Source organism: Ornithorhynchus anatinus, chromosome 8, assembly GCF_004115215.2.
Source record: "Ornithorhynchus anatinus isolate Pmale09 chromosome 8, mOrnAna1.pri.v4, whole genome shotgun sequence".
NCBI lineage: Eukaryota > Metazoa > Chordata > Mammalia > Monotremata > Ornithorhynchidae > Ornithorhynchus > Ornithorhynchus anatinus.
The window spans coordinates 18435306-18458734 of record NC_041735.1 but is presented as its reverse complement, the minus strand read 5'-3'; the positions used below and the strand labels follow the sequence as shown (position 1 = coordinate 18458734).

The following is a 23429-nucleotide window of genomic DNA, read 5'->3' as shown; positions in this document are numbered from 1 at the left end:
ACAATTGAAGCTGACAAGAATCCTGCTCTTACTCCAACAAAGGAGGATAATTGTCAATTTTGATTCCCTGATAATTCAACAGAATAGTGAAGGCAGGAAGCAGGTCTAAGAATTATGACTTCAATTAAGCCAGTCTTTAGCTGTTGGCTCAGTTATGTGGGTTAGTATCACTGGCATAGTCTTAGTTATGTAGGAATGATAGTTTCCATTTTTCTCCCATGGAGCTTTTTTAATAATGCAAGAAGATGGAGTGGGGGAAAAGGCAACTTGATGTTTGCTTAGCTTAACTCTACCTCTGTTGTAGAGGCAAGACATCAATCAATCAGGTATTTGTTGAGTGCTTACTGTGTGCGGAGTACTGTACTAGTCCTTGGGAGAGTACAATATAACAGAGTTGGTAGACACATTCCCTGCCTATAAGGAGCTTACAGTCTGGACAGGGAGGCAGACATTAAGATAAATTATGGATATGTACATAAGTGCAGTGGGGTGATTAAAGGGTATGGATCTCAATGCAAGTGTGAAAAAAATAACACAAACACTTCTATATCAGTCTTTGTCTTTTTCCCTATAAGCCAAATTCATGTATGTTTGTATCAATTTTTATGTATCAGCAATCCCTAACCTCCAAAGGTAATATTCCAGCCCTCCAGTAGAATGAAATGAATTTTGAAAGTTAATTGTCAGCTCCACTTATCTTGTAGCTCTATCTACTTGTATATTGACCACACCAGAAACTTCTGGTAAATCAAATGTCACATACAACATCCCTCTGAACCAGTCCTTAGAAAGAGAGACTGGAGGAAGGATGCAAATGGTCATTCCAAGAATAAGGTATCGAAACAGAGACTATTTTGGGGGATTGGAATTAGCCCAAGAAGCCTCACTCCCTAAATCATTCACTGAACCTCTTGACAATCTGGGATAACATGCTGGCTGGAGCTTGAATTGATGATAATGGAATTTGTTAAGTGCTTATTAAGTGATGAGCACCATCCAAAGTGGTAGGGTAGGTAAAACCTAATTGGCTCAGATGCAGTCCCTGTCCCACATGGGGGTTCACAGTCCAAGTGAGATGGAGAAGTATTGAATTTATATTTTACAGGTGAGGAAACCAAAGCACAGAGAAGTTAGGTGACTTCACCAATGTCACTCAGGAGACAAAGTGGCAGAGTGAGGAGAACCCAGGTTCTCCTTGCTGCTTCACTCTTCTAAACACTTCTCAGTTCTGCTGCTGTAGGTCCCAAGCCTCAAATCTGGTGTGACTAGCAGAGTTCCCAAGAAATTCTGCATATTGCCACAACCCTCTTCCCTATCAATCTATTAACCTCTGGGTTGACTATGTAAACCCGGTAAGCTCTGTCCTGATCCCACCAGATAAACAGATAACCATGGTATAGCCAAACATTAACTGATGGCAAATACCGACCCTGCCAATGGACAACCTTGGCAGAGAGCACACTGGAACTCTCAGTATAACCTGCCCTCCACAGTGGATGTTCTAATTCTGCCATTAAGATCACAGAACTGGAAATTCATTATAAAAGGCTCACATACTGTTGAAAGCTCTGCTAGGCTGTAAATCCCTGAATTTGTTATGCAAAAACCAACTGAAGTGAGTTCTCAATTTATGATTTGTGTCATCTTTTCTTTCTTTCTTTCTCTCCTCTTCCCCCTCCCCTTTTTCTTTCTAGTATGCCATTTGGACAGCAATTTGGGTAACCTGGAATGTCTTCATTATCTGTTTTTACTTAGAGGTGGGAGGACTTTCAAAGGTGAGTAAAGGGAGATAGTGGAGAGGAGAATGGAATGTTTTGAACTGCGGAGAAACTGAAAGAAATCTTGATTTTGTAATTAAGGAGAAGTGGGACACCAATCATGTGGCTCTCATTTAATTTAAGATTGCAGAGCAAAGAAGAAGAGCTAATTCTGTTTTGTTCTGTTAAAGGAAATTTGTACCTCTCTGTTCTTTGAGTTGAAAGCAATTAGAAAAATTCAAGAAACCAAAGTGAATTTCTCTGACTTTTCAGAAGCAGCCCTAGTGGGTACATTTAAAAATCTTAATTCATAACAGATAAGGAAGGCTCAAAAGCAAAGAATAAGAGGTTGACTCATACCAAACCACAAGCATTTGAATAAAAACTCATCTCAGTGACATCTCTTATGCTAACAGCATCACAAGATCCCACAGCTCTGGAAACTGAAGGCATGCAATATGTTTGTTGCATTTCATTATCACATTCTCATGGCCCAGTTTTTATGTCACCATCTTGCATTCAGCAGGAGGGAAAGAGCAGTGGTAGGAGGTAGAAAACAGATTGTATTCTGGTCCTTTCTCTCCATCCTCTCCACAGAGCTTCAACTTCACTAGAGGTGTGTTTGAAACCGCGCATATCTAACAGAGGATATTGCAGCATATCTTCAGGGGGACTGACTCAGAATTAATGGCACCAGGGAGTCACACATTCTAAGGAAACTCTGAACTTAAGTCCAGGTAGCTTTGAGGACTATAATTGACATCTAATTGATCTGAGTTGACATTAGAAAATTCAGCTCAAATGTCATTTGTAAATGTCCGTTTAACTTGCATTATGAGTTTCTGAAGTTTCTGAGTTTCTGAAGCAACTCAGAAAGTGGCTTCCTCCAGCCTTCTCCAGGTAGGAAAAATGAGGTTCTTATTTCCATGGTGAAATCTCTCTTTCACAGTATATGGTAAACTACTTTAATAAGCTCTTCCAACCAAATAATTTCAGTCATCTCTCTTACTTTGATCATCTTGAATTCTATCTTGGCGGTAACCAGTTTTACTTCAAAATGGAACCACTAATCCAGATCTCCCTTGTAGTTCAGAGTTATCCGTAATAATCCTAGCATTTATTATTGCTGCTAACATTAACATTTACTGTGTATCCAAAGTATTCTAGGTCAAGAAAAAAATACATAAAATTGTCTTGATAAATCTTTACTTAAATAATTTTTACGTTGGTCCACGGAATTAACTATGTAATTAAATGTATGTCAAAAAGGCCTTTGAACGAAGTACCCTCGTACACAATAATAAAGTCTCCACAAACTAGTTCCTTCCATTTCTTAATAAAAAGAGGTGTAGCTGTGTATACAAAAACAATATTTTTCCAATAATGAAATAAGGATGAAACCTTCCATAAACAGTGTGGATTTATTACCTTATCCTATGATTTCAGTCATAATTCAAGTTTTTTGACCACTGAAACACTTCTCACCTTCTTTATTTCACTTAATACCTTAGCCAAGGCATTGAGTTGGTTTTGCCTCAAGTAACTTTTTGTCCCACAGTCCTCTGCAGAGTTCTGTGCTAGCACTGAGGTTTGCTGGTCTAGCTTTGCTTATCTGCCTAACCCTTCTTCCTCTGCTTTCATAAAAAGTAACTTTGATGGCTGAAAGAAAGCTTTGATTTTCATTTTTAATGTGTTTCTCCCAAAATGGAAGATAGCATGTGTTAGTTTGAGAAATCATATCCTTAAATAACAACCTTGTGTGCAAATGGCATCATTTGTCAGATGAAGACCAGGTTTTTAAAACAATTATAGAAATTTACAAGTTCAGTGATTTTTATTTGAAAATGTATGCATTGGAGAGGAGATTAAATAATTCATGTTTCAAAACTTTTAAAGTGATTTTAATCAGGTGTCAAAAGTAAAGGTGAAAACACTGAGGAAAACATTTTAGGAGCCATTTTCCTGAATCTGGTTCCAAGAAACTAGAAAAACCTGGAAGCTCCACTCTGTCATATAACAAATAACTGAAAATCAAACACTTGCATGACAATTAACAGATCAATTGCCTAATGTTCAGTTTTCACCATCCAATCTTTAATGATATTGATTGCCACCTATCCATAATGCTAATACTTACCCAGCAGCCCTAACTCAAAACCTCACCCTAATGAGGTTTTTCGTATGATTGAGAGAACTAATTTTGATGTTGATTTTTCAAAACACTGCTAATTCAATTTATTTTCCTCTCTGTATTTTTTCCAGGGCACAGTGAACTGCCATAACATTTCCATATGTTGATAGTTTTTGTTTGCTTTAGCATACTCAATCGTATTTATTGAGTGCTTACTGTGTGCAGAGCACTGTACTAAGCACTTGGAAAGTACAATTCACTAATCTATTTTAAATGCTTAGTAATAGATATTGCAATTTCTTTTGTTTTTCCGCCATATAGTCAGTCTCGGGGAAATTGTTTTTTTAATTCCATTTTACTCTTACAATGGTTTAAGGTAACATTTTTAATGTACAGTGTGTTCCCCTGATTAGACTGTAAGCCCGTCAATGGGCAGGGATTGTCTCATCTGTTGCCAAATTGTACATTCCAAGCACTTAGTACAGTGCTCTGCACATAGTAAGCGCTCAATAAATACTATTGAATGAATTTTAAGCTATCTAAGGATGGGGTGCTCTGCACTGCTTTGCAATAATTAGTCAGACACATCTCTCCTGGCTCTGAACATTCCTCTGAGGAAATAGGCGATTCATATAGAAAGGCAGACATAAACAAAGAGAAATGAAGTTGGTAACTGTCATAACATAGAAAGTGGGAATATACACTCTGCCAAGAGAAGCAGGGCTATATAAAGGATGGAAAAGGATTGGCTTATCAGTTATACAAATATGGCAGAAGAGAGAGTGAGAGAAAGAATCCCCTTTTGGTTTGGAGCCACAATGAGGATTATGTCACCAGCACTCATCCATCAAATGCAAGCACCATGTTGATTGAGTGAAGGCAGCATAACGTTAACAAAGTCTCAGCGCCTCTGCTTTGGTTACCAGATCTTTCTGTCTAATGATTACAGGAAATTCAAAGAGATGTTTCTTTTTTATGACTGAATGTAACACAAAACACACCAGATAGAGCATTTACTAGTTGGAATTTGGAAAGCTGTGGTTTCCCTAAATCTGTCACCTTGTTGATGGTAATGGAGAGAGATGCTGATGGGCCTGGAATGGAAGCGAAGAAATGCAGCACAAATCATGCCCCAAAAAGATCTCCCTCTGATGCAGCAAGAAGTCTTTATTACTTAGAGAGTTTCAAGCAGGTAGCTCTCCAGGTTAGAAAACCATTCCCTAAATGGACCATTAACATAAAGCAGAAAAATGATTTCCATTAAAAATTTACTGCTTGTCTTTCACACGCCAACGGCCTTGCATTTTAAAGCACTGACTCAGGTGCTTCCCTTTACCTTCAGAAAGTCCTTTTAGAGATTCGGTCTCTATACCAACCTGAAGGGTAGAACAGTTGTGTGGACTCTTGAAGAAATGAGTGTGTGTCCTGCCCTGAATAGCCATTCCAAGGAAAGAAGACTGGAGCTCTGAGGCCATGACTTAATCTGCCATCCTTGGAGCAGAAGATTGCCCAAACAACCTGGCAAGGTGTTTCTGGAGGCAGAATACTCCAGGGTCCAATGTGTAGTAAAATAAGTAGAGATGAAGTGAGATCTCTTAGCACTCAACTGCCTTCAGGTCTTTTGGTAATGTTTGCTCCTTCAGGTAAATGGAGATGTGCTCTTAGGAGTCCAGGGACACTAAGCACTTCCAATTACTTCAGTGATTGGGCTCTCTCTTGGTAGGAAGGAGTCTTGGTTGATAGATTGGTATCTTTGGTGCGTTAACTATTGTGACAAGGCTCAGAAAATGTCACAAGATTGAAAAAGTAGAGATTGCAAGCAGCGTGGCTCAGTGGAAAGAGCACAGGCTTTGGAGTTAGAGGTCATGGCTTCGAATGCCGGCTCTGCCACTTCTCAGCTGTGTGACTGTGGACAAGTCACTTAACTTCTCTGTGCCTCAGTTACCTCATCTGTAAAATGGGGATTAAGACTGTGAGCCCCACGTGGGACAACCTGATTCCCCTGTGTCTATCCCAGTGCTTAGAACAGTGCTCTGCACATAGTAAGCGCTTAACGAATACCAACATTATTAGATAGTGGCAGCTCTCTGAGGCTCAAATAGATAACTCATATAGAGATGAGCTAGGAGAGCAGAAGGAAAAAAATTCTGAGCAATTCTGTTTTAACAAGCATATTAAATTCCTGTGGAGGTGAAAATATGACTATTAAGCAAATTATGTGACTCAGTGGCAGAAAAGTATTTTCCCTAGTCTGCCTGGTGAATGCTTTAGTTTCTGGTTCAGAGAAAATCAGTGAAACAGTAAGACCAAGCTTTGGCTTATATGATTATCCTCACAGCTAGGTTTTCTGCTTCCTTTCCTTAGATCTAGAACAATAATGCTCAATCGTAGGCCCTGCAGGATAGATGTAGATTGAATGCTGGCTCAACAGCATATTGAATCCTGTGACTGTCCTGATCTTGCTGTTAGGTATTGGTCCACTTAATAATAATAATAATAATATCTGCTGTGTTTATTGTGGGCATGGTGCAGGGGTAGATACAAGATAGGTCAGGAATAGTTGCCCAGCTCTGAGACCTGTATTCTTTCCCCTAGGCCATGCTGTTTCCCCCACCAACCCTCTCTGTCTCTCTCGTATCCCTCCTTTATAAATAAGATTCAATATACAACCATAAAGGACCTGGAAAGGGAAGTTGTGGAAGTTGCATTGATAAGGGCTAGAATGGATGATGGCCAAAGGCTTACTAGAAGAGATGGGATTTTAGGAAAGCTTTTAATATGGAAAGAGCTGTGTTCTTGTCATATGTGGTGAGAAAAGAAATTTCAGTTTAGGGGAACAAAGTAGGCAAGGGGGTGGAGGTGGTAGAGTCAAAAACAGGGTGCGCAGATCAGCTTGGGAGCAACAGAGCAAGCTGGAAAATAGGGGAATAGAGCAGAAAGGTAAGGTGGGACAAGTTGGTGGAAAGCCATGGAGCCAATGGTCAAGAGTTTTTGTTTGATGCAGAGAAACACAGGAAGTCAGTGGTGTGTTTTGAAGAGGGAGGAAAGGTGGGCAATCAATCAATCAATTATATTTATGGAGGGATTACTGGAGAGAGAATTGAAGAATATGATACATAAAAAAAATTGTCTTAGGCTGGGGCCAAGAGACTAGCCAGAAGTCTAATACAATGGTCTAACAGTGTTATGTCCAGAGTTTGTACAAGAGTGATAGCTGTTTGGATGGAATGGAAGAGGGGGATCCAGGTGATGTTCTATCTAATGAACTGGCAGTATTTGGCAGTAGATTGAAGAGCTGAGGATGAAGCTGAGGATGACCCCCAGGTTGCAAGCCTCTGGGTGTTATTGACTGAGGTAGGAAAGCAAGGGGGGAAAGAGGGTGTAGGGGGAAAGATGGGTAGTTCTGTTGTAGACATACCAAGTTTGAGGATGGTGGTGACACACCCATGTGGAGATGTCCCAGAGGGAAGAGGAGATTCGAGATTGCAGATAAGAGGAGAAGTAGAGTACATAGGACTACCTTAAAGGACTCCAGCTGCTGGGCCTTTCCTACACTGTAAAAATGCCAATCAGACTTCTGATGAATTCGAGCAGTTTCTGTGTCGACTCTGCCCTCAGTGCTCTTTGGGATGCTGGCAGCATCCTGTTGAAATATTGCATGATGGAGGCTGCAGTACAGCTGCTCTATATCATCTTAATTGGGCTTTGCACCATTTATCTTCCTAGCTATTGCTTCTTTTTTTTTTTTTCATTTTCCCTACGTCCAATTTAGAGGGATGATTCTGGACCAGAAGTACAGAAGCAAACACATATTCCCTTCCCCTCTTACTTCACCAACTCCTCCCAAGTACTATTATAAGGGTATTTTGTGTGTGCGGCAGGGTGAAATTGGTGTATTCCTCATCATTCAAATCTCTAGAACAGTCCGGCTTGCAAACCTGCCTTTGGATAGTAGTAACAGTGCCATTTATTTAATGTCCACTTGAGTAATGCAGAGTAAAGAAGCACCACATTCCCTGCCCACAAAGAGTTTATACTCTAATGGGGGAGACAATAAAAATATTTAGATAGCCTGGGGAATTATTTTCATTTGTAGGTCTGAAATGGAAAATCTCATCAGGATCTTGCTCTCTGATTCCAATTCAGGAATTCTACTTCTTTCTTTCTCACTGTGCTGTGTGGCTACTTACGTTGAGAACTACTAGCCTACTCCAAGAGATTACATGCTATATTTCCTCTGTACTTCATGGCCACATATTATCGAGAGAAGAGGGAGGATGCTCCGCCGATAAGGGGTTTTCACTCTTCTTCCAATACTTCAAATATAACATCTTTCTGCTTGTCAGTAATGTGCCAATATCAGTAATCACTTGAGAAGTCTTTGCAGTGATAAAACCGAATCTCATCACTTGACTTTTACAACCTCTACTAGCTAACACTGCCTTGCACACCCGATCATGTCCTGCACTCTGCCCCAATTTTGGAGCCGTGCCCAACCCAGAGTCAGAAACAGGGAGTCAAGTGACTTTTGGCTGCCAGATCTCTCCTTGTGACGGAGAAAATGGTTTTTAGCAACTTATTCAAATGGGTTTATGATGGAATCAAATAGCCTGGCACTTCTCTGTGGGAGGCAGTGGGAGGAGCTGAAGAGAGTGGTGGGGGAGGTTCTATATCTGTAGTCAGTGGGATCCAGGGCTCCAGAGCATTGCGGGTTCTCCAGGTCCCAAGACCTCCTGAGAGTCATGGAAAGTCCTCTTCATGGGGTTTAATGTGGGCCAAGAGAGACTCAAATTCACTTGAACCCTCAGACCTGAGGAGCCATAAGTAGGAGTTCTGGGTGGACCCTGAGATGGTTGCCTATCAACCTCCGCTCCAAACAAAAACTCCTCACTCTAGGCTTCAAGGCTCTCCATCACCTTGCCTCTTCCTACCTCTCCTCCCTTCTCTCTTTCTACCACCCACCCCGCACGCTCCGCTCCTCTGCCGCCCACCTCCTCACCGTCCCTCGGTCTCGCCTATCCCACCGTCGACCCCTGGGTCACGTCCTCCCGCGGTCCTGGAACGCCCTCCCTCCTCACCTCCGCCAAACTGATTCTCTTTCCCTCTTCAAAACCCTACTTAAAACTCACCTCCTCCAAGAGGCGTTCCCAGACTGAGCTCCTCTTCTCCCTCTACTCCCTCTGCCATCCCCCCTTTACCTCTCCGCAGCTAAACCCTCTTTTTCCCCTTTTTGCTCTGCTCCTCCCCCTCTCCCTTCCCATCCCCACAGCACTGTACTCGTCCGCTCGACTGTATATATTTTCGTTACCCTATTTATTTTGTTAATGAATTGTACATCGCCTTGATTCTATTTAGTTGCCATTGTTTTTACGAGATGTTCTTCCCCCTGACTCTATTTATTGCCACTGTTCTTGTCTGTCCGTCTCCCCCGATTAGACTGTAAGCCCGTCAAACGGCAGGGACTGTCTCTATCTGTTGCCGACTTGTTCATCCCAAGCGCTTAGTACAGTGCTCTGCACATAGTAAACGCTCAATAAATACTATTGAATCAATGAATGAATCCTCAGGTCCAGTGGTCTCCTGGACCAGGCCAGACTCCCCATAGAATCCCCAGGTTAGTCTAGATCCAAACTGAATCCAAGTACTTCAGCTGGAACCTTACCAGACCCAGAATCCAAAGGAAGTAAATGATTACTTACTCACTGTGCCTCGTTCCCGCCTGTCCTGCCATCAACCCCTGGTCCATGTCCTACCCCTGGCCTGAAATGCCCTCCCTCCTCAAATCCTCCAATCACACTTCCCCCTTCAAAGCCCTACTAAAGTCTCATCTCCCCCAGGAGGCCTTTTCCTCAGTCCCCCCCCCCCATATCACCCCGACTCGCTCCCTTTGCTCTACCCCCTCTCCACCCAACAGCACTTGTGTGTAAATGTACATATCTATATTTCTATGTATTTATATTAATGCCTGTTTACTTGTTTTGATGTATATATATATATAATTCTATTTATTTATATTGATGCTATTGATGCCTTTTCACTTGTTTTGTTGTCTGTCTCTCCCCTTCTAGACTGTGAGCCTGTTGTGTGTAGGGATTGTCTCTTTTTGTTGCTGAATTGTACTTTCAAGTGCTTAGTACAGTGCTCTGTACACAATAAGTGCTTAATAAATACAACTGAATGAATGAATGAGCCTATGGCTTTAGAGGCCCTCAGTTTTATCTTCCTAAAACACAAAAGGTTTTGAGGGGTTGTCCTAACTAACAACATTTAACCTGCTCTGACCTCCAAGGATTGGAATCATGACAGTTCCTTGGAGTAGTCATTCTCAGCCGCATCTGTCTAATCCTAACTTTCCAAGGCTCTGAATAGATATCATTTGCAAAAATCCCCATATTCAGAGTTGATATTATGGGGAAGTCAGTGATTAAACAAACAATCAGTAGTTTTACCTCCTGTGTGCAGAGTACTATGCTACTGCTTGGAAGAATACAATAGAATTTCTAGACATGATGATTGCCTTCAAGGAGCTTACTATCAGCTTGCTGTGAGCAGAGAACCTATCTCTTAAACTGTAGTCAGGCCTCTGCCCACCCTAACCACTTCGTACACTTAGTAGAGAAGCAGCGTGGCCTAGTGGCAAGAGCCCGGGCTTGTGAGTCTGAGGAAGTGAGTTTTAATCCCGGCTCCTCCACTTGTCTGCTGAGTGACCTTGGACAAGTCACTTAACTTCTCTGTGCCTCAGTCACCTCCTCTGTAAAATGGGGATTAAGAACTATGAGCCCCATGTGGGACAACCTGCTTACCTTGTATCTACCCCAGTGCTTAGAACAGTGCTTGGCACATAGTAAGCGCTTAACAAATACCATCATTCTCTTATTTTTATTATTACAGTGCTCTGCATACAGAAAGTGCTCAATAAATATGATTGATGAGACAGACACTAAACTAAATTACAGTAGAGAACAAAAATATGCATATCAATGCTATGAGTGCATGTGAGTACCCGATTGCTTAGATGTTGCATAAGTGTTGAAGTGGCACTTTGGGAGATATAGACTATGGAGATGAAATATTAATTAGAGAAGGCCTCCTGGAAGATGTATGACTTCAGAAAGGCTTGGAAGATAGGAAAAGCAGTAGTCTGCTAGATGTAAAGTGGGAGGGAGTTCCAGGCAGGGAAGAGAGCATGGGAAAGAGGTCAGTGCTAGGAGGGACAAAAAGGCAAAGTGATTAGGCTGGTTTGAGAGAAACATACAGGTGAATTGGGGTATAAGGAGAGAAGGGTGAGGAAAAGCACGGGGAAAGAGCTGATTAAGTGCCTAACGTGGTAGTCAGGAATTTCTATTCAGTATGCAGAGGAATGGATAACTCTGGAGGCTTTTGAGGACTGAAGTGATATACACAGAAAGATATATTAGAAAAATGACCTGGGTAGTAGATGGAAGTATAGATTGAAGAGGGGAGAAACTGGAAGCCAAGTCAGTGAGGTGGTTGACATGGAGGGCAAGTTGGGATAAGACAAGGTGCTCAATGGATGGAGAGGAAGGGGTGAATTCTACCAATGCTGAGGAAAAAGAACTGACAGAATTTGATTTATCCAGTCTCTTTTTTAGCCTTTCATATTTGCTAGTAACTCTGGGCCTTTTTAATGTACACTCATTCTCTAGATGCAAAAATCCCTTTCTAGAAAGCATACCCTCAAGGTCCTGGGAATGATACTGTAATGTGGGCCAAACCTTACGCTGCTGTAAATCACTAGTTAATGTGAAACAAACTCTTCATTACCTACAACATTTTACTTCCAAATAAACTGTAGAAACAACTGACATCACCTGTAATATTTTACAGCCTTTAAAATGTATATGCCAACTCATCCTCTGGTGATACAAAATAAATGCAATCATATCTCAATAAAAATGAGAAGCTTATTATGTGTAGGGGGAAAAAGGTAACTATCCTTTATATCTGAAGATGTCCAGAATATACCTATATCCTCAGGATCTGTACTGTAGATTCTTTAGTGGCTTTCTATCATTAATGCAAAAGTGAGTTTTAATGGGTTGCCAGCAAGTGAAGAAATGCAGCAGTCTCTGGTGATTTCTCAGATTCAGACCCTTAATAGACTAAACCTTCTGAGACCACCAGGCTTTCATGCTATGTTTGAGTGATGCTGAGTGCAGTTTATTATACTAGGGAATGAAGGAAGAGAGCCTGATCTGCTCTAACTAAAAATACCCTTGTGTATGACATTGTGGACCTGTTAGCGAGATCGGAGTGTTTTTTCATGCCTATCAACATCACTATTAGGAAGTCAGAGCACTGCTCACCCCCCTCCTTTTGGAACTGTGAAAAGCCCTTCTCCTAATTCCCTTCCTCTGCAAGGAAGGAAAGCTATGGGAGGTTCCTTGAATTCGTTGGGGTGACAAGAACCAGTGGCATTCTGAGAAAGGGAGTTGATGCTTCAGGAAAAGGAATATTTCAAGGAAAGACCCAGATCTCTTGAGGGCTTATGAGAAGAGAATGCTGTGGAGAGATATGGATGTCTGAGAACGAGAAGGTATCATTCAGGAGAGAGGATACTCTCTGGAAAAGGACACAGATGAGGAAAGTTGTGAAACAGAGGTGATTCTAGGTAGAAACATTAGCCCACCACTAGCTCTTCCAAAAATATCCACATATTAGCAGAGGTTGGACATAGCTGGCTCAGATAACCCATCATTCCCACTCTGAGAGACTACCCATTCTTTCCAGTTATTGGAGAGCGCTGTAAATCCCGGCTTTGCTTAAAGCAAGTACAGGGGTGCCACTCCCTGCTTGCCCGATGAGTCTGAGCCAAAGTCAGATGAAATAAAGAGTTCACAGGAACACTAGGAAAAACAGCTGGGGAAAAAAATTTCCTACCCTGTCTTTTATGTTTCACCACCGATCTCCATTGTAGCTGGTGCCATCATGCAGCTCTTCCCCCCTATGCACTCTCCACACATAGCAGACAGGTCCCTTCTGTTCTCTAATTATGCTGGCCACTTGGCAGCTCTCTATTTCCCAATTATTTACCTCTCCTCCCACATGATTCTCACAGAGTATTTAATAAAAGGTCAGAACTGGAGTCCAGTGCGTGGGATAAGGAGGGTTTAAGGATATAGGGAAATTGATAGAGTAATATTTTCAGGGAATTTTGAAGCCTGTATTTAATATTCCACAGGGTTCTTCAGCTAAGGGTGTTTAATAAGGACCATAACATATGGCTGACCAAAGCTTCTTTTCAAACTATCATTACTGTATCCACATTCAAAATGGCTGTTCATTTTGCTACTAGATGTTCAGCCTACGTTGAAAGTGTTTAGTGGAGTTCAATCAGTCATTTTAAAAAACTGAGTCACAATACCATGACTCAGGAAAGACTGGAGAGCTCTGAATATTTCAGCACTGAATGAATAGCTTTCATAAAGAACAGGTAAATTAATACCAAGTATACCTCATTATGCCAGAATGCATATTTTCACTGCATGTTTTGGCTAGAACATCATTAGGGAGTTAGGGAAATGTTCATTCAATGATGTGAACCTGTTTGAGCATGTGACTTTGGGTACTGTGGGTATTTTCAAGTACCTAATCCTCTCATTTAGGGATAATTGGGCATATTTTGGAACCATCATTTCAGGCACTTAGTGATAGGTGACCAGCACGGTTCGTTACTGTTGATGACGGCTGATGGTGAAGAGATGGTTCCGAGATGACTGTGAAGACTACACACTTGGAATCAAACTCAGTTTTCTCTCCCCAGCCTATAAGCTTGTAACTGATATTCTGGGCTCCTGATATTTAGTTTAGGATCTCTTGCTTATTGTGTTTATTCAGGCCAGAGCATAGATTTAGAAACCATACCAGTGAGCTAGTCTTTTCTCCACAAACCTTCAATTCTATCAAAGATGGCCTGAGTTTTAGTAGGCTGGAGGAGCATAATATAGTGTTGTGGTTGTATTATAAACCCTAACTTACCTATAGACTACTTTCCTTTAGACCTAGCCCAGTTTTTTTTAAACTCTGAGATGTGGGGCCAATGATAATTATCATGGAAACTCCCATACGGGCTTTGATCCTCCTTCAAAATACAAATAAATTGGAATATATCAGAAAATCCAGAAATAAGGGATGAGCATAGTAACCTCCAGGTCCTCACCAAAATATTCCCCCAGTATCAATTCCATAAAGGACAGATTATGGTTTCTAAATGTAGAAAACCTCTAGAGCATTTTTTTCTGATTTTAGGTTACACTCACATTTTCTAGGATAATAGAAATCCCTCCCTACTTACTAATAATAATAATAATAATAATGGTATTTAAATGCTTACTATGTGTGAGGCACTGTAGTAAGCTTTGAAGTAGATACAAGAAAATCAGGTTGGATGGGCTGCCCCACGTCGGGCTCACAGGCTCAATCCTCATTTTAGAGATGAGGTAACTGAGGCCCAGAGAAGAGAAGTGACTTGCCCAGGGCGACTCAACAGAAAAGTGGCATAGCCATGATTAGATCTCATAGCCTTCTGACTCCCAGACCTGGGCTCTATCCCCTATGCCATGATGCTTCTGTAGAAGAAAAAATGAATGAATAGATCGTAAAATGACCTGGAAGAAAGATGCAACAAGCTTTTCTGTTACTATTGAAGTGGTAGTTTAGCAAATCCCTGAGACTAAAGCTCCCATGGATAAAAAGATAAGTAAAGGTTTAGGAGGTAAAGAGACTTGGAGAGAGGAGAGGGTTAAAAATCACAGCCTGACAAAACATTATTTCACCTTCATCACCTCACTTCTTTCCAATGCACAAGCCAAGTTTAAATATTTTCTCTCACAATTAAGTGGTATAAAATTAAAGCAAGTGTAATGCTTTGATATTGACATCTATTACTTTAAAGACAGTGATATCAGTACTTTCTTAGAGAAAAGACTGTGAGACAAATAGGATTAAGCTATCTCAATTCTCATATATATCAATAAAATATACCACTGTTTCCTCAAGGAAACAATTTCAAGTATTACAAGAATCTCAAGTCTTACCTCCTGGGAATTATTAGTCTAGCCATCACTCATTATCGTAGGAATATTTCATATTCCACAGCCAACTGGGATCTACAACTCTCTCCTGAAACCTTGCTTGCTCTTTTGCTATTTCCCCATCTGCTACTATCCAACTCATGAATATACACGAGTATACATATATAAAACACATTTTTATATATATATAAACACATTTATATATATGTGAATGCCTTTCTTTTCTTCTCTTGATTCTTATTTCTTATCTTCTGAATATATAGAAACAAAATTGCCAAAAGGACCCGTAAGATTTTGGTGATTTGGAATGATTCTTTTAGTTGGTGTAGAAGGAGTTAAAGGGGAAGGCTATATTTCAGTATTACCTGCGTGGGATAATGGGAGGTAGCCAATAAGTACCTTGTATTTCAAAGGGTCTGTTTGACAGGCATTCATTTCTGAATATTCAAGGCAGGGAACTATGAACACCAAGTCTTGTTCTCTGTTTTTACCTGGAATGAGAAATGAGGAATATAAATAGAGATGTTCGACCTGCAAGGTTTGAAGTGAGTGGAAAGAAATGGGAATGGGGCCCCAGTGGTGTGGTGGTGGGAGATAGAAAGAGACGGGAGTTGGGATGAAAGTTGGGACAGAAGGTAGGAGTGCATGATCAAATTGTTCCATTCATTATTGAGTTCCCAGTTTTCTCATCATCCACTCTTACTATAGAAGAACCCATAGATGGTGGGAGATATAGCTCCTGTTGATCCCAAGTGGTCCCAGATATGGAGAGTCTGGTTAAGGAATTAGAGCCTAGGGCAATAATAGCATGATACTTCCCCTAGACCCCACCATGCTTCATTTCTTTGTTAGCTTTAGCAACCACAGCTAAACTCGAGGACAACTGAATAAATTACATGAATCAGGAAAAGTGTGGGGTAAATAATCCCATTAAATCCTTGTCTTCACTGCCTTTTCATGAAATTTGAGATTCTGTAACAGATGATTATATAGTTGGAAGATTGGCACTATGAGATCATCCCCTTAATTTGTAGTAATCATAGCAGCATAGGACCACAAGAAATAGCCTTTCATATCCTTAAAAGTAGTGTCATTGACATGACATCCATCAGGAAGTGTGACAAAAGGCATAATACACCACTCAGTAAGTCTATTGTAGCATTCTCGCCACTATATCTTAGAAAAGTTAAAGCATTACTATAAAAGGTTAGACATGGACAAGAGATCTAAAGAAATGGGAAGAGAACAGCTTCTACACTAGGCAAGACTGAAAAGATTAGGCCTCTGGTCGGGAAAGGTGAGTGAAAGCTTAGAAGGGTCCTGAATGCAGTCTATCAAATCATAAAAGGTGAGGACAGGATGAAAGCAGAATTGTCATTAACCAAATCCCACAACACTAGGACCAGGGGATATCCATTGAAACTTAAAAGTAGTAGTCTCTAGACAAAGTAAACACATCTTATCTCAGCAGGCTGCAGATGCATGGATTTATTTTTTTGTACAGTAGAAAATATCAGTAGATTTTAGAAGAATTTAGATAAATTCACGTGTTAGGTTTAGGTTATCTAGTGGAAGGAGCTTGAGACTGAAAGTAAGAAGGCCCAGGTTTTACTCCCAGATCAGACAATGACCTCCAGGGTGGCCTGGGGCAAGTCACATAATTTCTCAGTTTCCTGCTCTGTAAAGTGAAGACAAGACACCCGCTCTCCCTTTCTCTTAGGTGGTGAGCCCCATTAAGCTACAGACTGTGTGGAATGTAGTTATTTTGCAACTATAAAAGTTCAGAAAGATACACGGATGATAGGTCCATGAGGAGTTAGCTGTAGGCAAAGTTAGGGATGTTAGATGGTATATATTTAACCAAGAAGATAGATGTAAAGATGGCAATTTTCCTTTCAAGTTAGTCTCAGAGATTACTATCAGGACAGACAATTGGCTGACTGAACCTTAGGACTGACCCAATCTAACATTTTTTTGGTGTTTGTTTTAAATTATCTTTTAGTCTTCCTTCTACAAGCCAAACTACTTCAATTTCTTTAACCTTTCTTCAGAAGATCTACTTTTCAATCTTTCTACTGCTTTTTTCTGGAGACTCCGTGGTTTTTATTTTTTCTTCAGTTTCAGAGTTCAGGCCAAAAATGGACACAATCAGTGGAAAGCTTGCATGCAAACCCATTCATGTCATACTTGCCAGTATTATGTTAGTTTTACTAATGGTATAAAGCACTAAACACTAATTCATAGCTTCCAATCAAATAAGGCCCCACATCTCTTTTCGCTACATTTGTGCCTCTAAAGTCTTCCTACATCCTATGTTTGTTTTATTTGCTTTCATTTATAAATATACTACCTTGAGATGTCCCTATTGAATTTCACCCTGTGCTTGCAGAACCATTTTTCCAAATTTGTCTGAGTCACATTGAATTCTATTCTGCTTTCCAAAGTGTTAACCACTTTGCCCAATTTAGTATCATCTGCAAATTTGATGAGTATACCTTGCTTCAGCTCCTTTGCCCAGAAATCAGTAAAGATATTGAATAAAACTGGTCCCAGGCCTGATCCTTAAGGGATACCACTTGGGTCATTGTCCCAGGATGCAATTGAGCCATAAAATGCTAAGCCCTCTGCCAGTGCCCCTTCTAGTCATTTATGAGCTAATAATAATAACGCATTTGTTAATCATCAGCCCAGTCCCCATCCCTCATGGGTCTCTCAATATAAGGAGGAAAGAGATATTTAATCCTCATTTTACAGATGAGGAAACTGAGGCTCAGAGGAGTTGATTGTCTTGCCCAAGGCCGCACAGTGGTCCAGTGAATACAGCACAGCCCTGGGAGTCAGAAGGACCTGGGTTCTAATCACACTTTGCTGTATGGCCTTGGGTAAGTCACTTAACTTTTCTAGGCCTCAGTTACCTCATCTGTAAAAGGGGGGATTAAGATTGTGGACCCCACATGGGACACGGACTGTGTCCAATCTGATGTTCTTGTATCTACCCCAGCACCGGTACAGTGCCTGGCACATAGTAAGTGCTTAATAAATACTATAAAAAAATGGGAAGCTGAGATTAGAACACAGGTCCCCTGACTCATAGACCCATGTGCTTTCCACTAGACCATGCTGCTTCTCACTCTCGTAGTGTGGTCAAGATCATACACTCCCAGTTTTTCAGTAAGGTTGCATGAAGGGATGCAGCCAAATAATAGCTCATATGTGGAGAGAAATTTGGATAAGTATCTGCACTGTTCTGAAAATGAGATGTAAACCTTATATAACAAAGCAAAGAATGTGAGTGGGTGTAAAGGGTTGACATTTCGGGGAAAGCAAGTGGACTACAAATTCAAATTTTGACTAGAAAACAAACCTCAGGGAAATGGGGCACAACTAGGGAATCATTTTCCCCTTGTCAAAGTAAGTGTATTAGCATCCTGAGAAATGCACCCTTTTGCTGCTTGGGAAAATTCATGTATTCATTCAATCATATTTATTGAGTGCTTACTGTATGCAGAGCACTGTACTAAGCTCTTGGAAAGTACAATTCAGCAATAAAGAGAGACAATCCCTGCCCACACAGGGCTTATAGTCTAGAAGGGGGAGACAGACATCAGAACAAGTAAACAGGTATCAATATAAATAGAATTATAGATATATACACATCAAAACAAGTAAACAGGTATCAATATAAATGAATTGAATTATAGATATATTCATATGTACATAAGTGCTGAGGGACCGGAAGAGGGGGATAGAGCAAAGGGAGTGATTCGAGGTGATGCGAGGTGAGGGGGAAGAGCTGAGGGAAAGGGGGGCTTAGTCCCTGAACTGCTTGAGCCGGGGAAGCAGCGTGGCTCAGGGGAAGCAGCGTGGCTCAGTGGAAAGAGCCTGGGCTTCGGAGTCAAAGGTCACGGGTTCAACTCCCGGCTCTGCTACTTGTCAGCTGTATGACTGTGGGCAAGTCACTTAACTTCTCTGTGCCTCAGTTACCTCATCTGTAAATGGGGATTAACTGTGAGCCTCAGGGGGGACGACCTGATTACCCTGTATCTCCCCCAGCGCTTAGAATAGTGCTCTGCACATAGTAAGCGCTTAACAAATGCCAACATTATTATGATGTCCTAGTGATACACAGAACTATTTAATTAAGATTATTAGCACTGAAAACCTTAGAAAGAAAAAAAAAAGTAGCTGTGTCCTAGAACACTTGAGGGATTGTGCATTAATCAGATAGCGATTATGGTGAAGGTCAGTTCTTCAGGGAAATTTGACCCAAGAAGTTAATAGGCATAGAGGTCAATATGAGACCCCAAAATGCCATAAGTGTGAATGTAGATGTCAAAAGGGCAGCCATCACATTGTCCCCCAAAGTATCCTTTGGTGCCACTGTCAAATACAACATCCTGGAATGAAGAAACATTGATCTGATCCTTGGTTGCATAATCTTCTATTTTTATATTCAAATATCCTAGGAAACAACAAAAGTGGGGCATTTCTTAGGTACATAATAGGGAGGAGTGGGAAAAAAATGAAATTGCATAATTAGGAAGTGCAGAGATTAATTTTGGTGTAAATTTAGAGTTGAGGATCCTTATCTGTCTTAAAAGGACTATTGTGTAGAGATTTCTCAGTAGTCACAATGTACTTGGAACAGAATGAATTTTAAATGATGGGAATGGCCCCAGGATATGGGAGGGTATTAGTAGTTCAAAGATGAAGTGCTAAGAGTTGAGGTCCATTAGAGAGGAAATATGATGAATTTGGTATTCTGAACGAAGTTTTGTGTGTAATTGAAGCTTAAGTGAGAAACTACTTAAACCAAACTTCACTTCCTTCTCATTTGTCTTCTAGGACAGTGAACTTCTGACCTTTAACATCTCCCAGCACCAGTCTTGGTGGAGTGAAAATGGTCCTGGCTGTGTGCGTAAGGAGACACCCATGGCTGGAATCAAGGACTTAGACAGTCAGTCCTATGTCTCCGTGATTGGTTGTGCGCTGGAGTATCGATACATTGAGGTCATGCACAGCTCAGTCCAGATCTTGGTGGCGGTGAGTATGGATGATGTTGTTAAGCTCCTAGGGACAGGCAAGTGTTTCAGATTTTCTCTCATCCCTCAAAGAAATTTGAGAGCTCCACAGTGACGGAGGCTTAGTGATTGTCTTGAAAAGCTAAAGGGCTGTTTAATCTCACTGATTTTGGAAAGTGACAAGAGGAGGGAGTTAGGAGACAGGAGAAGGTTCAACAAAAGTAGTTGCGAGTCAATTTCTCCATTTACAATGAGTTAAAAATTCCATGAAACTTCTCTATGTAACTCTCTCTGAACACAAAGCTCCCTAAGTACCTTTCAGGCAATCTTCTCTTCAGGCTAATTTTGATATTCTTTCCTAAGCAGGTCCTAGTTATATAGAAATGACCTGAAAATTCGGGGTAAACAGTATAAAAATAATTGAAGAGTAAACATCTATTACACGTTAATAATAGTAGCCTAATGTTCAGTTGTTGATGGTTCAAATGTGAATTCAGTGATGCCGGATCAGTTCATTCCCCTCCCCGAAATCAATCAAGCTTATTTACTGAGCATACTCTATGCAGACCACTATATTAAGGACTTGTAGACCCCTGTCCTCAAGAATCTTACAATCTAGTGGGGGAGACCAACACTAAAATAATTTAAAGGCAGGGGGAAGCATCAGAGTTTAAAAATATTTACAAAAGTAGAGGGCATGTTGGGGAGTGAGCACCCAAGTCCTTAAGTGATTGCTAATCACTCCCCTGCCGCAGAATTCCAATGTCAGTCCCAGCCTCTGCTCCAATCAGTATAACACCTCTGTTTAATCTGGAGCAATTCTTTGAGTTTAAGTACAGTCCCTGTCCTAACTTTGGGGAATTGGCTGAAGGGCAAGTTGATATTGCCCAGTGGTTTTCCAACTGTAGAATTAAGGCAGAGATGGGATCTGAAATTGGCCAGGTATCATGATGTGATGGGAAGAATTAGGGACCATGTTCCTTGATACACACCTAAGCCCTAAAGTGGTATCAAGTACACTGTGATGCTACACAAATTTCTCAGTTCAGATCAAGAGAAAAAAAAAAAACTCCCTTAGGTTATTTGTCATGTTGCTTTCTCCTGATTGTCCTCTGATAGTTCTGCTTGGTAGAGAAACTCTATTTTTACTTAATATGCGAGGAACTATATAATCCCTCTACTCAAAACATTTTCAGCCCTTCAAGAATGAATGCAACACAAGAGGCAGAACATATGTACAGTATGAATAACTACTTTAACATTTAACCCTAATACATAGTGTATATATTGATCACTTTTTGAGATAGCCATATTATAGTTTGTGTTTTCATTTTTGTTTTTGTGTTCAGTAGAGTTGAAGTCAATTCTACAAGGAAGGGCTATTAACAGGTTTCAGAGAAGACAAATCTGCCATCCTAGCTACCTAGCTTTGGGAAGAAGGGCCAGAAATATGATTGGGCTTGTAGTGTAGCTTCATAGGTAGTATGGTGGAAGGAAGTTGGAGGGGCCTAGGTCCCAAATCAGTCAGGTGTTTATCAAGAGAAATTTCCTCTGTCTTCTCCTGGCATTTCCTTAGGACACTGGAATAAGTTCTTTCTTTCTGAAACACTCTTGTTCATGCAGCATTTTATTTGCCATGAATTCTGCCAAGCCTCGTGACTTTGCAATTTTATACTTCAATCTGGAGGCCTTCAAATTCATGATGGTGTTATTATTATCATTGACAATAATGAATTGCCAAGCCCAGTAGGGTTAGGGCTGTGATTACCTAGCCTAAAGGCTCCAGACTCTAGCATCTCTTGTCACATATTAAGCACAAATGACAAATTAAGCAATCATCTCAGTCAATTAAAATTTATTGAGCACTTACTATGTGCAGAGCACTATACTAAACACTTGGGGGAATACAACAGATTTGGTAAATCTCCTATCCCATGGAGGAGCAGCATGGCCTAAGGGATAGAGCACGAGACTGGGAGTCAAAAGGACCTGGATTCTAATCCTCTCTCCACCACTTTCTGTATGACCTTAGGCAAGTCCCTCCACTTCTCTGTGCCCTGTTACTTCATCTGTAACAGATGAGAAGCAGCGTGGCTCAGTAGAAAGAGCACGGGCTTTGGAGTCAGAGGTCATGGGTTCGAATCCCAGCTCTGCCACTTGTCAGCTGTGTGACTTTGGGCAAGTCACTTCACTTCTCGGTGCCTCAGTTACCTCATCTGTAAATTGGGGATTAAGACTGTGAGCCCCACGTGGGACAACCTGATTCCCCTGTGTCTACCCCAGCGCTTAGAACAGTGCTCGGCACATAGTAAGCGCTTAACAAGTACCGACATTATTACATAATTTACATATGTCTGTAAAATTTACATATTATCTGTAAAATGGGGATTAAGACTGTGAGCCCCCTGTGGGATAGGAGACTGTGTCCAATTTGATATCCTTGTATCTACCCCTGTGCTTAGTAGAGTGCCTGGCACATAGTCAGTGCTTAACAAATACGATCAGTGCTTAACAAATACCATAAAAAGCAGCTTGTAGAGGGCATTATGTTTTCAGATTCCTTCTGGCATGCATGGAGAACAAGGATAAACTCAGCAAGGTCATAGTGTGCAGGGGGGATTGGATGTCAGGACCAGAGAGGAATTAAAGTAGTCTGGTCTTTCACCAGGGGGGTTATTTTCACTCTGTGTACAGGCTGGCCGCCTATCAGGAGCTCCTGGGACTGGGAAATCTAAATATAATACCTGAGGCAAGATTTATCTGCAGAAAATGGGTGCTGCATTAATAGCAAATCAAGTCATAGGTGCAAAGGAGATGGTTTTCTTTACATGCCCCAGTCAATTCGTTTTTCCTAGCAGTTCTTGTTATACTTCCAAGAGTAATGAAAGAGCAAATTAAATTTAAGCAGCAAAAGTTGCAGGGGAAGGGAGAGGGTTGAAGCGATCTTCTTGCCTCCTTGAAAGTAGTCGAAGACAATGAAAATGTCCTTTAGCATTACCAGATGAGGCTGTCGGATAATAGAGATCTAAGATCAAGACCAGTAATGCTTGGATGTATTTCTATAGTACCTTTCTCCAAGGAATTCAAAGTTCTAGACGTGGGTATGGGGAGGGAGGAGGGAGAGAGAGGGAAAGGAAAGGCATTTCAAGGTAAAGGAATTCCAAGGTGCTCCTGTTCATGGGGGAGGAATAAACACACACTCAATAAATGTCAGCAGTCAGTGGGAGAATAAATACCTGGGCTAGGAGAAAATAAATGGAGGGTCACTTGATCCTGTCTCCATCAAATAGTTGTTTATATATCGTAGCTCCCATCTCCAATACCAGAATTACTGTGGAATCTGATTTCACACCTTCCATCGCATCAGCACAGCACTACTGGGTCAGGTGAAGAACGAAGAGGAGGAAATTAGGGATGTTACATAGTTTATACTTAGTCATTATGATGGATGACAAGGAGAGCAATC

At 41.0% G+C, this 23429-nt stretch overlaps 1 protein-coding gene across 5 annotated transcripts in view; it reads left to right on the top strand.

Moving 5' to 3' along the window:
* The window catches only part of NKAIN4 (sodium/potassium transporting ATPase interacting 4), a 91899-nt gene that overhangs the window by 41942 nt on the left and 26528 nt on the right, over positions 1–23429 (top strand). For 4 of the 5 annotated variants that reach the window (XR_486207.3, XM_007668736.3, XM_007668734.3 and 1 more), the window contains exons 3-4: positions 1695–1775; positions 19788–19985. Coding sequence is in view for 4 of the 5 variants with exons in the window: in XM_007668736.3 (XP_007666926.1) it covers positions 1695–1775; positions 19788–19985 (279 nt within the window). In the remaining variant the exon portion in view is untranslated. The remainder of the gene's footprint in view (positions 1–1694; positions 1776–19787; positions 19986–23429) is intronic. The other variant, XM_007668737.3, reaches the window with a different exon arrangement.